At 46.7% G+C, this 13,328-nt stretch overlaps 1 protein-coding gene across 11 annotated transcripts in view; it reads right to left on the bottom strand.

Annotated features, from left to right (window-relative positions):
• ZFAT (zinc finger and AT-hook domain containing) overlaps window positions 1-13,328 on the bottom strand; it is a 274,158-nt gene that overhangs the window by 24,562 nt on the left and 236,268 nt on the right. For all 11 annotated transcript variants that reach the window (XM_041769045.1, XM_041769044.1, XM_041769042.1 and 8 more), the window contains 3 exons: window positions 10,026-10,144; window positions 3,164-3,290; window positions 116-246 (listed from right to left, as the gene is read on the bottom strand). In XM_041769045.1, coding sequence (XP_041624979.1) covers window positions 116-246; window positions 3,164-3,290; window positions 10,026-10,144 — 377 coding nt within the window. The remainder of the gene's footprint in view (window positions 1-115; window positions 247-3,163; window positions 3,291-10,025; window positions 10,145-13,328) is intronic.

Below are 13,328 nucleotides of genomic sequence, written 5' to 3'. Positions count from 1 at the left end.
CTCACTCAATCCTACTGTAGGGAAACTCAGCCTTGAAAACCTACAGGGCAGGAGAGAAAGAAGGTGTGCGGCAGAGTGAAGAGCTGCTACCAAAGAGGGACAGGAGGGCCCTTACCTGTTTCACGACAGTCACCGTCCCTGGAGCCATGGCAACCACGGAGGCCACGGCTGTGGCATCATGGGCCTCGGTACCCAGCTCGATGATCTGCTGGAGGATGTTCACAGCTGTGGGGTCAAGTCGGTCACCTTACAAGGAAGAGACAAATGGAGTATCATTAAGCCCACCGGTGCTGGAGGGCATGGTGCAAAAGCAGACCTCAACAGAGGCCACTGTTGGGTGGCTCCCTCTCCAGGGAGAACAAGGGTTCTCCACAGTCGCTCATTTTGACAACAGAATAATCCATGTGGTACCTTTTGGTTTTAAAGTACTTCCTATAAGAATATCTTAAAGCCCCAAATGATCCTGTGAAGAGATGACACTGATGATATCAGCCCCACTTCACAGACTGCTTACCTCCGCACAAAAAAGACAGGAGACTCGCCTGGGGTCACTGGGTCAGTGACGGCACAAAGCCAGAGCTCAAGCCCAGATGTTCTGAATCCAAACTTGGTGACGGCAAGACTGTCTCTCAGGACAGAACCCCTGAGAAGTACCAGCAAACACTTTCAGTTGCAAAGTTAGTGTCCCGTGAGCACACACACAGTAGGTGGCCAGGGAGACTGCGCCAGATAAATTACACAAGTTACGGACAAAAACATCCAGGGATGTCTCAATTACCAAAATCAGTGGGCTTTAGAATTCCAAACCAATTTAAGCTTGGGATTCTATTTTAATCGTCTCAAAAGATTGGGATCCACATCATCAGGGCAGCTGAGTATACCCTGCCTGCTGTCACCATCTGCTTGACCATCTGTGACTCTCCCGAACACGGCACTCTGACCCTGATCATTGACTCAATAAAACGCAAACTACTGCATGATCTCTGTGTTAGCATAAGATCACCAAGGCTCTGCCAATGCTTGCATCCTCGTGGACCAGTTTTCCGCGGGCTACATTCCCATGTGAGTCATTCAGGAAGAGACAAGGAAGGGGAGCATGATGTGTTCCATGTAGAGGGTAGGATGGGGCACGTGTCTAAGGCAATGATGGTGTGGGTGACGTGCATATATTCTCCATGTCCCACGCTGGCATTCCCCTACACACACACACACACACACACACACACACACACAAACACACACACACAAACTCTCTCTCTCTCTCTCTCTACTGAAGGGAGGGGTGTCAACTGTGCCTTGCAGCCAACCACTCTGAACATCCAAGACTAAACAAAACATTTACCTTAAAAACTTTCTGAGCTAAGTAAGGTCTAATTCCTCATGCACTTACTCCCTCAGTGACCATTTATCAAGCCTGTCACCAGGAGCGTGGCTCCCAGCAGGAATACAAAAATGTGCCTCCATCTAACATTCTCTCCCCTCCTCCTCCTTCTGGGACTCATGAGACAGATTTGTAAGCAAATCATTACGGCACCAGCTTGGTCCCGTATCAGGAGGCAATCAGGGTAATGCTGCAGAAAAGTCAGGTGGGTCCCGGGCAGGTGACACGTGATCTGAACACGGAAGGCACAGGTGAGGTGGCTGGAAAAGCCATGCAGGGGTAGGGAACAGACTGTGTATCCCAGAGAACGCACGCAGCAGTGCAGGTGCAGGGAAGATAAAGGAGTGCCTGGAGGGTGCCTCAGTGGCTCAGTGGCTGAGCATCTGCCTTTGGCTCAGGTCGTGATCCCAGGGTCCTAGGATCGAGTCCCACATTGGGCTCCCCAGAGGGAGCCTGCTTCTCTCTCTCTCTGCCTATGTCTCTGCCTCTCTCTTTCTCTGTCTCTCATGAATAAATAAATTAAAATCTAAAAAAAAAAAAAAAAAGGCGGGGGGGAGGGAGGACCTGTATAGACTGCAGGAAAGAGCAGTCTCAAAGGCAGGGTGGACAGGGGTGTGGCACAGGGAGCCAGGACCCAGAGTGGGCGGGCCTGGCTCCATGGGCTGCAGAGTCTGAGCCTTATCCCAAGAGCCAAGGAGACACACCGGAGTGGCTTCAGGAGGAGTGGGTGTGCACGTGGGGGGTGAAGGCACAGGGTATGACCAGTTGCTGAGGCCGCCAAACACGAGCAGGGGAGCACAGGCTGAGACAGGGCCTCGGTTCTGGGGGCCCCATTAGACAGCCTGGCCGCCCCACTCCCCTCTGTGGAACCTGTCACTCTAACCAGTGCCAGCGGGGAAGCACGGTCTCCCTGGTCTCCCGAGTCCCCCCACCTCAAACCCCACAGCCCAGTGAGCCCAGCCCTGAAGTAACTGGCCCCAAGGGGTATGTTACACCAGGTTCTTACAACCTGGGCTTTAGGGGCTTTAAGAAGTGGGTGAAAATGGTGATTTCCTACCTCCTGCCACTACCTGATGCCTTCCTCTGAACACAAACTGGGCTGTGGTCGCACATTACCTTGGGCTCCTCCTACGTACTGAAAAGGATGCTAAGAAAACATCTGTAAGTATAAGGCCCGAATCACTGCTGGGGTGGCACAGTGGTTTGATTTTAAAATCGATCTAACATTTGAAAACAATGACAACTGATATAAGAATCTGCTTTGGGGCTTTTCAGAGACTGGGACACAGGCAGTGCTGGGCTCGAGGCTCTGCAGGGTGGCACGGGCAAGGCGAGCAGCTGCGTTCTCACCCTGGGCCTTGGCAGCACCGTCTGTGGAGCAGGAACAAGCGCCCTGCGAGAGATGCCCACAGGGAAGCCAGGGATGGGGACAGAAACACAGATGACAGGACCAGCTCCAGCACTCTGCTGAGCACTTCCAGCAAAGCACCTCCTACACCTGTGATGAGTGGGAAGCCTTCCCTTCAGAACATGTGGAGACCTGGCCACACTGCTGCAAAGCTCTGCTCTGCTGAGCCTCCTGGGCCTCTGTCAGGAGGTGGAGGGCTCCTCGCCTGACCGTGACACCTTCTGCGGTCCAAATGCTGGGTCAGGGATGCAGATGGAGCCTAACTCAGGGACCATCACTCATTCACAAATTCATTCATTCAGCATGCCTCCTAAAGACCAGCTGCAAGGGCACTGGAAGGTGTCAGAGGGGACAGAGCGTGTTCTCTCTCTCACCGCTCTCCGAAGTGTATCTCAGGTCCTGGAGCGCGGCCACGGCTGCCTGTGTCCCCTGAACGTCCTCTTCGGCTTCTGTGATGTGCACATACTGGGTGGAGGGCTCCTCGGGGGTTTCTGTTGCTGGCTAAACAAAAACAGATCATCTGAGTGATCTTCTAGAAGACCACCTGTTACCCACAAGTCCCAGGATAACGGATCGAGATGAAGGAAATGCACACCAGCAACCCCTTTGCAACACCTCATTTAACTGGCATCCCTCAGAAATCAGCTGCTCCAATCAAAACACGCTTTCCAAAAAGGAAACTTCTCTTTGCAAATAGCAAGACTTTTAAACCAGCTTTGGTAGAAAGCTTCCTGCCACACATTCTTGCCCCAGAGAAAAGAGTGTGTGGTTCATAATTAGAGATTAGACATGTGCAGAGATTCTCGTATGTGCTCTTCTAGTGGCTGCTGTCTCCTCCTACTTGGGCCAGCACTGTCCTAATCTTCCCTGGGTCTGGGGTCTCGTGCCATCAGGCCAGCAGAGCTGCAGGTGGAACAGAGTGTGACAGGCAACTACATGGCACATGTAAGGCTGGCACCACATGTCCTGCCACCGGGCAACAGCTCAGTAAACCTTGGCTATCCCAGCCATTCCTATTTTTATACGAGGGATATGATTAACAACAGAGCTGCAAAATCAGGAGTTGTGAGGGTAGGAGGGGCTGAAGCGACATGCACAGGTGCCTCAAAGAGAGAAGACGTGGGACAGAACTCAGCACGTCACAAGAAACCAGCATTAATCATGCCCTCTTTCTGGAAGGAACAGGGAGTGCAGGTGAGCGCAAAGGCAGAAAACAAGAACGTCATCAATAAAGAAGGAGGACTTTACTCAAAATTTACAGGAGCTGAAATTATGCTCCATAAGCACTTACTGGTAGCAAACACAGTTCAATATGCCATGTGGTTCTTCTTTTACAGCCAAGGGGCCAAATGCATTTCAAGATTCCTAGCCTGACACATAGCAGACACCCAATAAACATGTGATAAATGTATAAACGGACAAAAAAAAAAAAAAAAAAAAAAAACCTCTACTTCCTTTTAAGTACCATTAAGCCACAAGTTGCCTAACACTGATTAGACCCAAGGAATGTCTTAGCCTGTGAGAAACCCCATGTACACAGAACTGCTTCTCTTTCTCGCCGGGGGAACTGTGCGTCATAATCCCATATCGGAAGTACGGGCTTTGCAAGGCATTCTGGGGAGCCAAATGACAGCCCAAACTGGTGGAATGGGCAGCTTGTCATCCCACAGGTAACCAACCGCCTGAGCCCAGCTTCTTGACTACTCCACCATCTAGTTTCTGGAATCAAGTTCATGGTTTTGTGTCAATTATTTTCCCTGGGTTTGAAGCTCTCCTTGACATGTTGGGATCTGCAAGAAGCAAGGCCTGCAGAGCAGAGGGGTGTTACCACACACATCCTTACAAAAGCACCAACTGCTGGAGAGATGTGGGGTGTTAAGTCAAGAACTGGGATTCCAAAGCATGTTTGTTAACAGAGAGCAAATCCTTGCAGCCTGAACTTGAAACAGAGGACTACAGGTTTTCCCTTAGATGAGGATGGGATGAGACCCACACCACCACCGCCACCAATAATCATAGTTGCTGCCAAATGCTGGGGGTCCTGGAGGCCTACCAGAGACTAGACATTGATCTCAGCAGTTTGTGTATTGTGTCTCTTGGGTATCATGAGCCTCACTGTATGGATAAGAGCACTGAGGCCACAGAGGTTAAATAATGGTTCCAGGGCAAGCCACTTATATGGGACAGCACCAGGACTCCAGGTCTATCAAACTCCAGTGTACATAACCCTACGTTTTCTTATAGAAAAATTCAAACACACAAAACAACAGGGGTATGAACCCTTCATGTACACATCACCCAACTTCAATAATTATCAATCCACGACCGGTCTTATTTCCCCTCTGCTCCCATACACACTCCACGCCCTGCCCTTGGAATATTTTGAAGCAAACACAGAAGGCATAGCATTTTATCTATAAATATTTTAGACGGTATCTCCAAAAGATAAAGCTCTTTCAAAACACAAGCACAATACTACCATGACATCAAACAATGAACAGGAAGTCCTTAATGTGGCCACACATCCAGGCCATGTCCTTGTCTCTCCAAGATCTTATTTCCCACAATTGAGTCTTCAAACCAAATTTAAGTCACTGAATCCATGTATGAGAACTGACTGACATACAACAATTATTTATGGGTTCTCTCTCTGTTCTGCCTTTTTCCCCACTTATTTTTCTGTTCTGTTGAGAAAGTGGGCTGTTTTTCTGCAGAGGTTCCAATAGTCTGGACTTTTCCGATGGCACCACCATGCAATCACTGAATGTGCTGTTACGTCCACTGTGTTTCCTGCAAGTTGGTAGATGCAGAAGCTTAACCAGATACTGGTTCCCTTTTTGGCACCAGTATCTCCCTTCACGGGCTAGATGGTCTACTTCCAGCAGGCGACACGTGATGTCGGCAGGTAAGGGATGGGCACTGCTGGACCTGTGACACCATGAGAGGCCTGCAAAATGGCAATACTGTCCATCTTCATTGGTCGGCCGGAAAGCGACTATAAATAGAAGCTTCTCCTCATTGAACATTTCATTATACGGAGGTATAGTTTGTTTAGAAAAGGTTTACATAACTATTTGACTCTTGGCCTTTATTTACCAAAACAGAGTAATGTCCTACCAAGGTAACTGAGTTTCCTCTCCGGTGTCAGTATAAACCCATGGACTGAAATATCCCTGGTGTGCCTCACTGTAATTACTACCCACTAGCCACAGCCTCAGAGCTACAGCACCAACCCTTTCGCCAACAGCAGAGTAACTGAAGACAGGATGCATCTTTGCAGTTCGTTTTGCCCTTAGCTTACACCCCACTAGGGAGGACAGTCCTCCATGTAGCTAAACCATCGTTTTGATATAGAGTTAGAATCATTTATTTTGCTTTCCTCTCAACTTTTTGGTCTTGCGTTTTTTTAAACTTCAATTTTTCTAGTATGATATAAGATATACCCGTGGTTTCAGAGTCCAATCTGCACAATGATGTGCTAAGAGAAATCTGGCTTATTTCTTTATCCCCTCCGTCCTGGTGTGTCCCTACGTCTCCACATAAAACACTCCCCTTTCATTTTTTTTTTTAATGACTATTTTATTTTGAAAGATATTTTTTTTAAGATTTTATTTATTTATTCATAGACACAGAGAGAAAGAGGCAGAGACACAGGCAGAGGGAGAAACAGACTCTGTGTAGGGAGCCTGATGTGGGACTCGATCCCGGGTCTCCAGGATCACACCCCAGGCTGCAGGCGGCACCAAACCGTGGTGCCAAACCGCTGCGCCACCGGGGCTGCCCCTGAAAGATTTTTTGATTTACGGAAGAGTTGCAAAGATAAAACAGAGAGTTCCTATACACCCTTCACCCAGCTTCCCCCCATGGTAACATCTGATGTAACCAGAATATAATTATCAAAGCCTAGAAGTAACACTGAAATGATGTATTAACCACAGACTTTACCCAGCTTTCTCCCCGGTGTCCCTTTTCCATCCCAGGACCCAGGGCCAGCCAGACACAGTGCACTGGGTCACCAAGTTTCTATGGTCCCTCCAAGGAGGGACAGCTCCTCAGGCTTTCCTGGTCTTCTGTGAGCAGGACAGTCTTGAGGAGTTCTGGTCAGATCAACACATCATTTATACACATCTGACGGACTTCTCGTGATTAGACGGAGGTTGAGGTTTTTTCAAAGACTACCATGGGGAACTGGCCCTTCTCATCTTGTCCAGGGCACACGAGGTCACCGTGACTTATCACTGAGGACACTAACCTCCGCTCACATGCTTAGCATGGGGGCCTCCAGGTGCCTCCACTGTACAGTTACTACTTTCCCTCTGCAATCTAGTAAGTATGGGGGGGGGGGGGCAGATTTCTGGGGTTATGTAAATATTCTGTTTTTCCTTACATTCCATCTACTGATTTCAGTGCAGGGTGACGGATTTGCCTGCAGCGATGATTACTGTGGTGTTCTAATGCTAATTCTCTATTTCTCTCATTCCTCCCACGTGTATTCATCAGAACTCTTCCAGGCAGAAGAACTGTTCCTCACTATTTGTTTCTATCAGTACAGACTCACAGATAGTTATTTTATTCTTTGAGTTGCAGTGTAACACCATCATCATTTATTTTGTTATTTAAAATGTTCCCTGGGGCAGCCGGGGTGGCTCAGCCAGTTAACGCCGCCTTCAGCCTAGGGCCTGATCCTGGAGACCTGGGATCAAGTCCCATCTCGGGCTCCCTGCAAGGAGCCTGCTTCTCCCTCTCCCTGTGTCTCTGCCTCTGTGTGTGCGTGTGTGTCTCATGAATAAATAAATAAAATCTTTTAAAAAATAAATAAAATGTTCCAGGTCTGGCCATTGGGAACTCTCTGGGTTATTTCCTGTGTCCTGATATGCCTCCATCTTTTTGGGGGGGTGGGGGTGGGGAGGACAAGCATGCTCTTACTTTCTAGGACCACAAGATACCCTAGGGATCATCTTACATATTTTCTGCCACAGCCCTGGAACCAACCACTTTTCAAAGGACCCTCGTTCCTTTGATTGGAGAATATCCTATTAGGAATCAAGATCTGGGTACCAGGTGTGCGCACTGCCACTGTCACCGCTTCTGGGCTTCTCAGCACAAAAGGCTAAGACACACATGTATGCAGACTGTGTACGGGCACACGCCTCGAATTAACACACATGCCACCTATTCCTCTATCTAGACCTGTAACATATAATAGGGCTGCCATAAATAATGTTGTGCAGACGCCTTTTTCTCATTTTGTCAGGGTTACCTCAGGGTACTTTTCTAGTGGTGGGATTGTTTAGTTAATGGATAAAGAAATACACAAGAAATTCTACTAGATATTGCTAAATTCCCCTTCAGAGAAGAAGTAACGTTCTGTATTCCCACCCCCAATGCATGAGATGTATTTCTCCCTCAGCCTCTCTGACAGAGAGGATGTCAAATTTTGGATTCTAATAGGAAAGAAACTCTTGCTCTCCCTAGTTGCCATTCACATGTGCTACGATCAGATTGATCACATTCTCAGATATTCAAAGTCATCTGCATTTCTTTGTCTACGACCCTTTCTTATTTCTTGCCCCTTTTCTTCCTGGGTTGTTGATCACTATTTTTACAAGACTTTTGTAACGTCAACAGACTCATCCTTCTTCTAAGGTATGACCACAAGTATTTTTGTCATTAATCTCTTTAACTTGTTTATGAGTTCTTTTCCATTAAGACTTTTAACTTTTTTTTTTTTTCTTGTAGTCAATTGTTCTCAATCTTTCTCCTTTACTGAATCTGGATTCTCAGTCCTAGTTAGGCAAGCTCGCCACACTTTGAGTTTATAAATGAATTCATTCACTCGGATTTTTCTTCCAGTATTACTGAAATGTCACCGTTTTTACATTTAAATCCCTGAGCTTTTCTGCTCTTGCCTCTCTCTATATATACAAGCTATTTGTTATTTTATGTTTATGTTTCAACCTGATGCTTATCACGTTAGCAGTTTTTCATTGCTTCTTTTGGATTTTCCAAAAATAGAATCCTGCCATCTTCAGAGAGATACCTTATTTCTTCCCTTCCAATTCTTAATGTCACTATTTACTCTGCCTTGTCTGACACACTGGCTGACGCCTCCCAAGCGATGTTCAAAAGCAGAGCTCCTGGGGGCAACCTCATCTTGCTGCTGATCAACAAGTCACCCTCCGGGGTTCCGTCACCAAGTAAGATGCTGGTGGGGCCGAGATGCAGGGATGTGTTTTTCTACCTTAAGGACATATTCATCCAGCTGTACTTTACTGACTGTGTTTGATCAGCAGACACTTAAATATGTCAAGTGCTTTTTTCTGAACGTGTGAAGATAATCATTTCATTTTTTTCCCCAGTTCTACTATGATGATGGATTATACTAAAATATTCCCTCCCACTGAACTGCATTCTGGAATTATCCTCACACCGTCATGATGTTTTACTTTTTCCACGTGCTGTTGGATTTTTTTCAAAGTCCTGACTCTTAATCACCGTATGCTCTGATGCTTCAGAAAGTCCTCGGATAAGAGGTTCTCATTTGGGGATGATCTGGACTCCCAGAGTCATCAGCAATGTCCATGACATTTTCGGTTGTCGCAACTGGGGATGCCACTGGCAGCTGAGGGGTGGAGGTCAATGATGCTACTAAACATCCTAAACATCACTAAAAATGCACAGAATAATGCCTACAACAAACAGTTATCATGTTGAACACTGTAATATCAGCAATGCTGAGTCTGGGAAACCCCACCTGCAGCTAGTCCATTGTGGTGACGCTTGATACCACGAGTGTTTCCAGCCAGGGAACTGGTTCTAACACCCAAGGCTAAAACAGACAGAAGGTGGGAACCTGTGCCTTCAGCAGGATAGGAGGGCCTAGAACCAGAAGATGGAGCCCCTCCCAGTCCGCCTGGCGAGGACTCACAACATACTCATTGCCTGACATCCTTCCCTCAGAGGCAAAAGTTGAAACTCTGGGCTGGGGAATCACAGAAGTGACAACGCTGGTGAGACCAATACAGACATTCTCAATTCGACTCAAGGTAGGAATTGGCAGGCATGGTCCTGGTCTCATCCCTCAGACAGGAGATAGGCTTTGAAAAGACTTCCTAGCTTCCGGACCAGAAAACCCAAGCCTCTGGGGAACCACTGTCTGTGCCCTGGACCTGGGCCCACCTGGTCTGTCATTTGTACCTGGAAATGTCAAGATCAATACCATATTCAAAAAGTTACCTCCCATTTGGGATCTCCTTCATTCTCCACCAACTTCAGGCCATGCTTGTTCTTCAAGTGTCTGTTGAACTCCCACTTGGTGCCGTATACGAAGCTGCACACGGGACACTTCAAACCACCTGAGGGCAGAGAGGTAAAAGGAGCCTACATGACACATAAATCGATAAAAATAAAGACACAAACTAAACCCCACCTCTCACATCCCTCCAATGGCTTCCCATCAGACCCAGAATAAACTCCCAGCTCCTTGCTGTGGTTTGCGTGACCTAACTGTCACCCCTGTGACCCTGTCTCCCCCCCAACACCCCCTTCCCCTATTCTCTCCTTTCTCTGCCTCTGGCACTGACCACACTCATCCCCTTCTCTGCACGCTGGCGCTGCGGGGGATCCTGCTGCCAGCCTTTCTGCTGCCTGAGTCTCATCTCTGTCAGAGCTGCTGTGCTCTCCTGAGACCTCCTGGGGGGTCTGAGATTTATTTCTCACTCACTGGGACACGAAGGAGGGAGGAGAGGAATTCTGTGCTGATGATGAGGCTGTCTCGACAAACTGGATAATAAACAGGCAAATTTCATGGGGATGCACAACAAGTATGCAAGTGTGATGTGTGTGACCTCCTGAATCAGTTTCAAGTCGGCACACTGCTCTGTAGTTGGGGTTTCCTGTCTGTCACCCGAGGTGCTGAGTGGCTCCCCAAACAGTTATGAGCAAAAAAGGAAGCCGATCCAGAAGGCCAGCAGTACATCCCCGTGCACCTTCCGCTTACTGCTTTACAGCCTCCCCATGCTGGGAGGGTGCAGGAGAGTAGCACGCAGGTCCAACAGAGACGGGGGACGGAATTGTGAACCTCTAGAACATTCCGCAGTGGAGGCAGCTCAAACAGATGCTTATTTTCTGAAATTTACACACTCTGAGCTCTTTTTTTAAGCCAAACCAAATGGGCTTCTTCTTTCCCACCTAGATGATAATTAAACTTAGTTTTTAGCTTCCCTTGTTATCACTTATCCATCATCTAAAACGTATTTTCCTATGATCATCTTTTAAAACTCTCTAAGGTGTGAGAACCTCTGCCTTCTCCTTTGGTTCAACTGACGTAGCTCCTCCTATAAAGACTAAAAAGAGGCAGCAAACAAAAGCGACCTAAATGAAATTAAACACTCCTTCTGGGGCACTCTTTAACGGAAACTAATTTAGGGAGGAAAACATCCTTATATTATGTTTAAATTAAAACTAATATGATAATGCCCCACATTAATTAAAACTTCAACCTTTGCCACATTGCCTTTAATTAAGGAACACCACTTTGGAAATATGTAGTCGAGACTAAATGCAGAACTATGCCACTTAATTGACATCAAAGCTGAGAGAAATTAATTTCTAGTTCAATTCATTACATTCTTAGGCAATGAACAATAAAGGTCATGGGAAGACTTGGTGCACTTACTTGCAGCACTGATATAAAGTACACACCATAAAAACCACAGAGCCCCAAATCAGTTTCCTCAGAAGGCATGATGAACCAGGCAAAAACACAGAACTTTAGGAACAATTTTAAAAATCGATTATGGCACCTTTTGCTCTTTTTGGAACGCAATGTGTTCTGGAAGAATTTTAGGCATTAAAATATCTTTGCTCCTTTGTGGTGGTGACCTTATTAAAAATTCAATTTCATTTCCAATACCGGTAAGTCCTGGAGTGACATAGAACACTGGGTTGGGCAATCAGATACCTGAATCTGGCACATGCTCATGTGACCCAGGAGCCATTTCCTAAAACTCTAAAGTCTGTTTTCTCTAAAGTGAAATTTTAAAGCTCGTGTCTTTAAAAAAAAGGCACTCTCCAGGGGCACCTGGGTGATTCAGTTGGTTAAGCATCTGCCCTTGGTTCAGATCATAATCCCAGGGTCCTGAGATCAAGCCCTACATTGGGTTCCCTGCTCAGTCGGGAGCCTATTTCTCCCCTCTCCCTCTGCTGTTCCCCTTGTCTGTCCTCTCTCTCTCTCTCTCTGTCAAATAAATAAGTAAAATCTTAAAAAAAAAAAAAAAAAAAGGAGGAGGGCACTCCAGTAGGCAGAATAATGGACCTCCAAAGATATTCACATCGTGGAGAAGAGGGAACCTCATGCACTACTGATGGGAATGTAAACTGATGCAGCCACTATGGAAACTGGTACGGAGGTTCCTCAAAAAATTAAAATTACACCCGTCATATGATATAGCCATCAGCCCTGTTGGGTTGATATTGAATGAAAATGAAAAAACAGAATTCCAAAGCAGTATCTGTACTCCTATGTTCATTGCAGTGTGATTCACAACCGCCACGATAGGGAAACAACCTAAGTGTCTACCAATAGATGGATAGATAAAGAAGAGACGTGGTGTGTGTACACACACAGGAATATTAGTGAACCACAAGAAGGAAGGGAATCCTGCCATTTTCAACAACACGGATGGAACTAGATGGCATTATGCTAAGTGAAGTAAGTCAGGCAGAGAAGACAAGTAAGTGCATGGTATCTCTTATATGGGGAATCAAAAAAAAAAAAAAAGTCAAACTCCTAGAAACAGAGTAGACAAATGGTTGCCAGGAGCTGGGGGACAGGAAACAGGGAGAGTTTGTAAAGAATACACATTTGTGGTTACAGAATGAATATGGTCGGAGGGTCTAACGGGAAACATGGTGACAATCACTGATAATTGAAGTTTGCTAGGAGAGTAGAACATAAACGTTCTCAAAAACAGTGTAAGGATTAACGTGTGAGGTGACAAATGTGTTAGCTGACGAGAGGAGGAGAATCCTAAAGATCTTACAGCTTTGTGAATGATGCCTGGGTAACACTGAAAAAAAAAAAATCTGTGGAGACCTACTTGTAAAGAGACTGGGCTCTATCGTCACTGTGACCCTACATTAAATGGGTGGGGATCCTGGCCCCCAGGAGCCGGCCGTCTGGAATGGAATGTGCATGGATAAACAACAGACAGTATGTGAGGTTTTTATTATAATGGAAAGTAAATAAACATAGAAAAAGGGGGATTATGGATATTCACATCCTTATTCCTGCCACATGGGAGTGTTACCTCGCATGGCAAGATGGGACTTTGCAGTTGTGATTCATCGAGGATCCTGAGACGGGGAGATTATTCTGGATTATCCAGGCAGGACTAAGGTAATCACAAGGGTCCTTTCAAAGAGGAGGGAGAGGGGAGGTCATGGAGTAGCAACAGGAGGAAGCCTCTACAGCCTCTGCTGGCCAGGAGGACGGGTAGGAGGGGCTCCAGGCACGGTGTGTGGGCAGCCTCGGGAAGC

The sequence above is a fragment of the Vulpes lagopus genome, chromosome 9 (assembly GCF_018345385.1).
Source record: "Vulpes lagopus strain Blue_001 chromosome 9, ASM1834538v1, whole genome shotgun sequence".
Classification (NCBI taxonomy): Eukaryota; Metazoa; Chordata; class Mammalia; order Carnivora; family Canidae; genus Vulpes; species Vulpes lagopus.
This window is presented reverse-complemented; position numbering and strand designations above follow the sequence as displayed.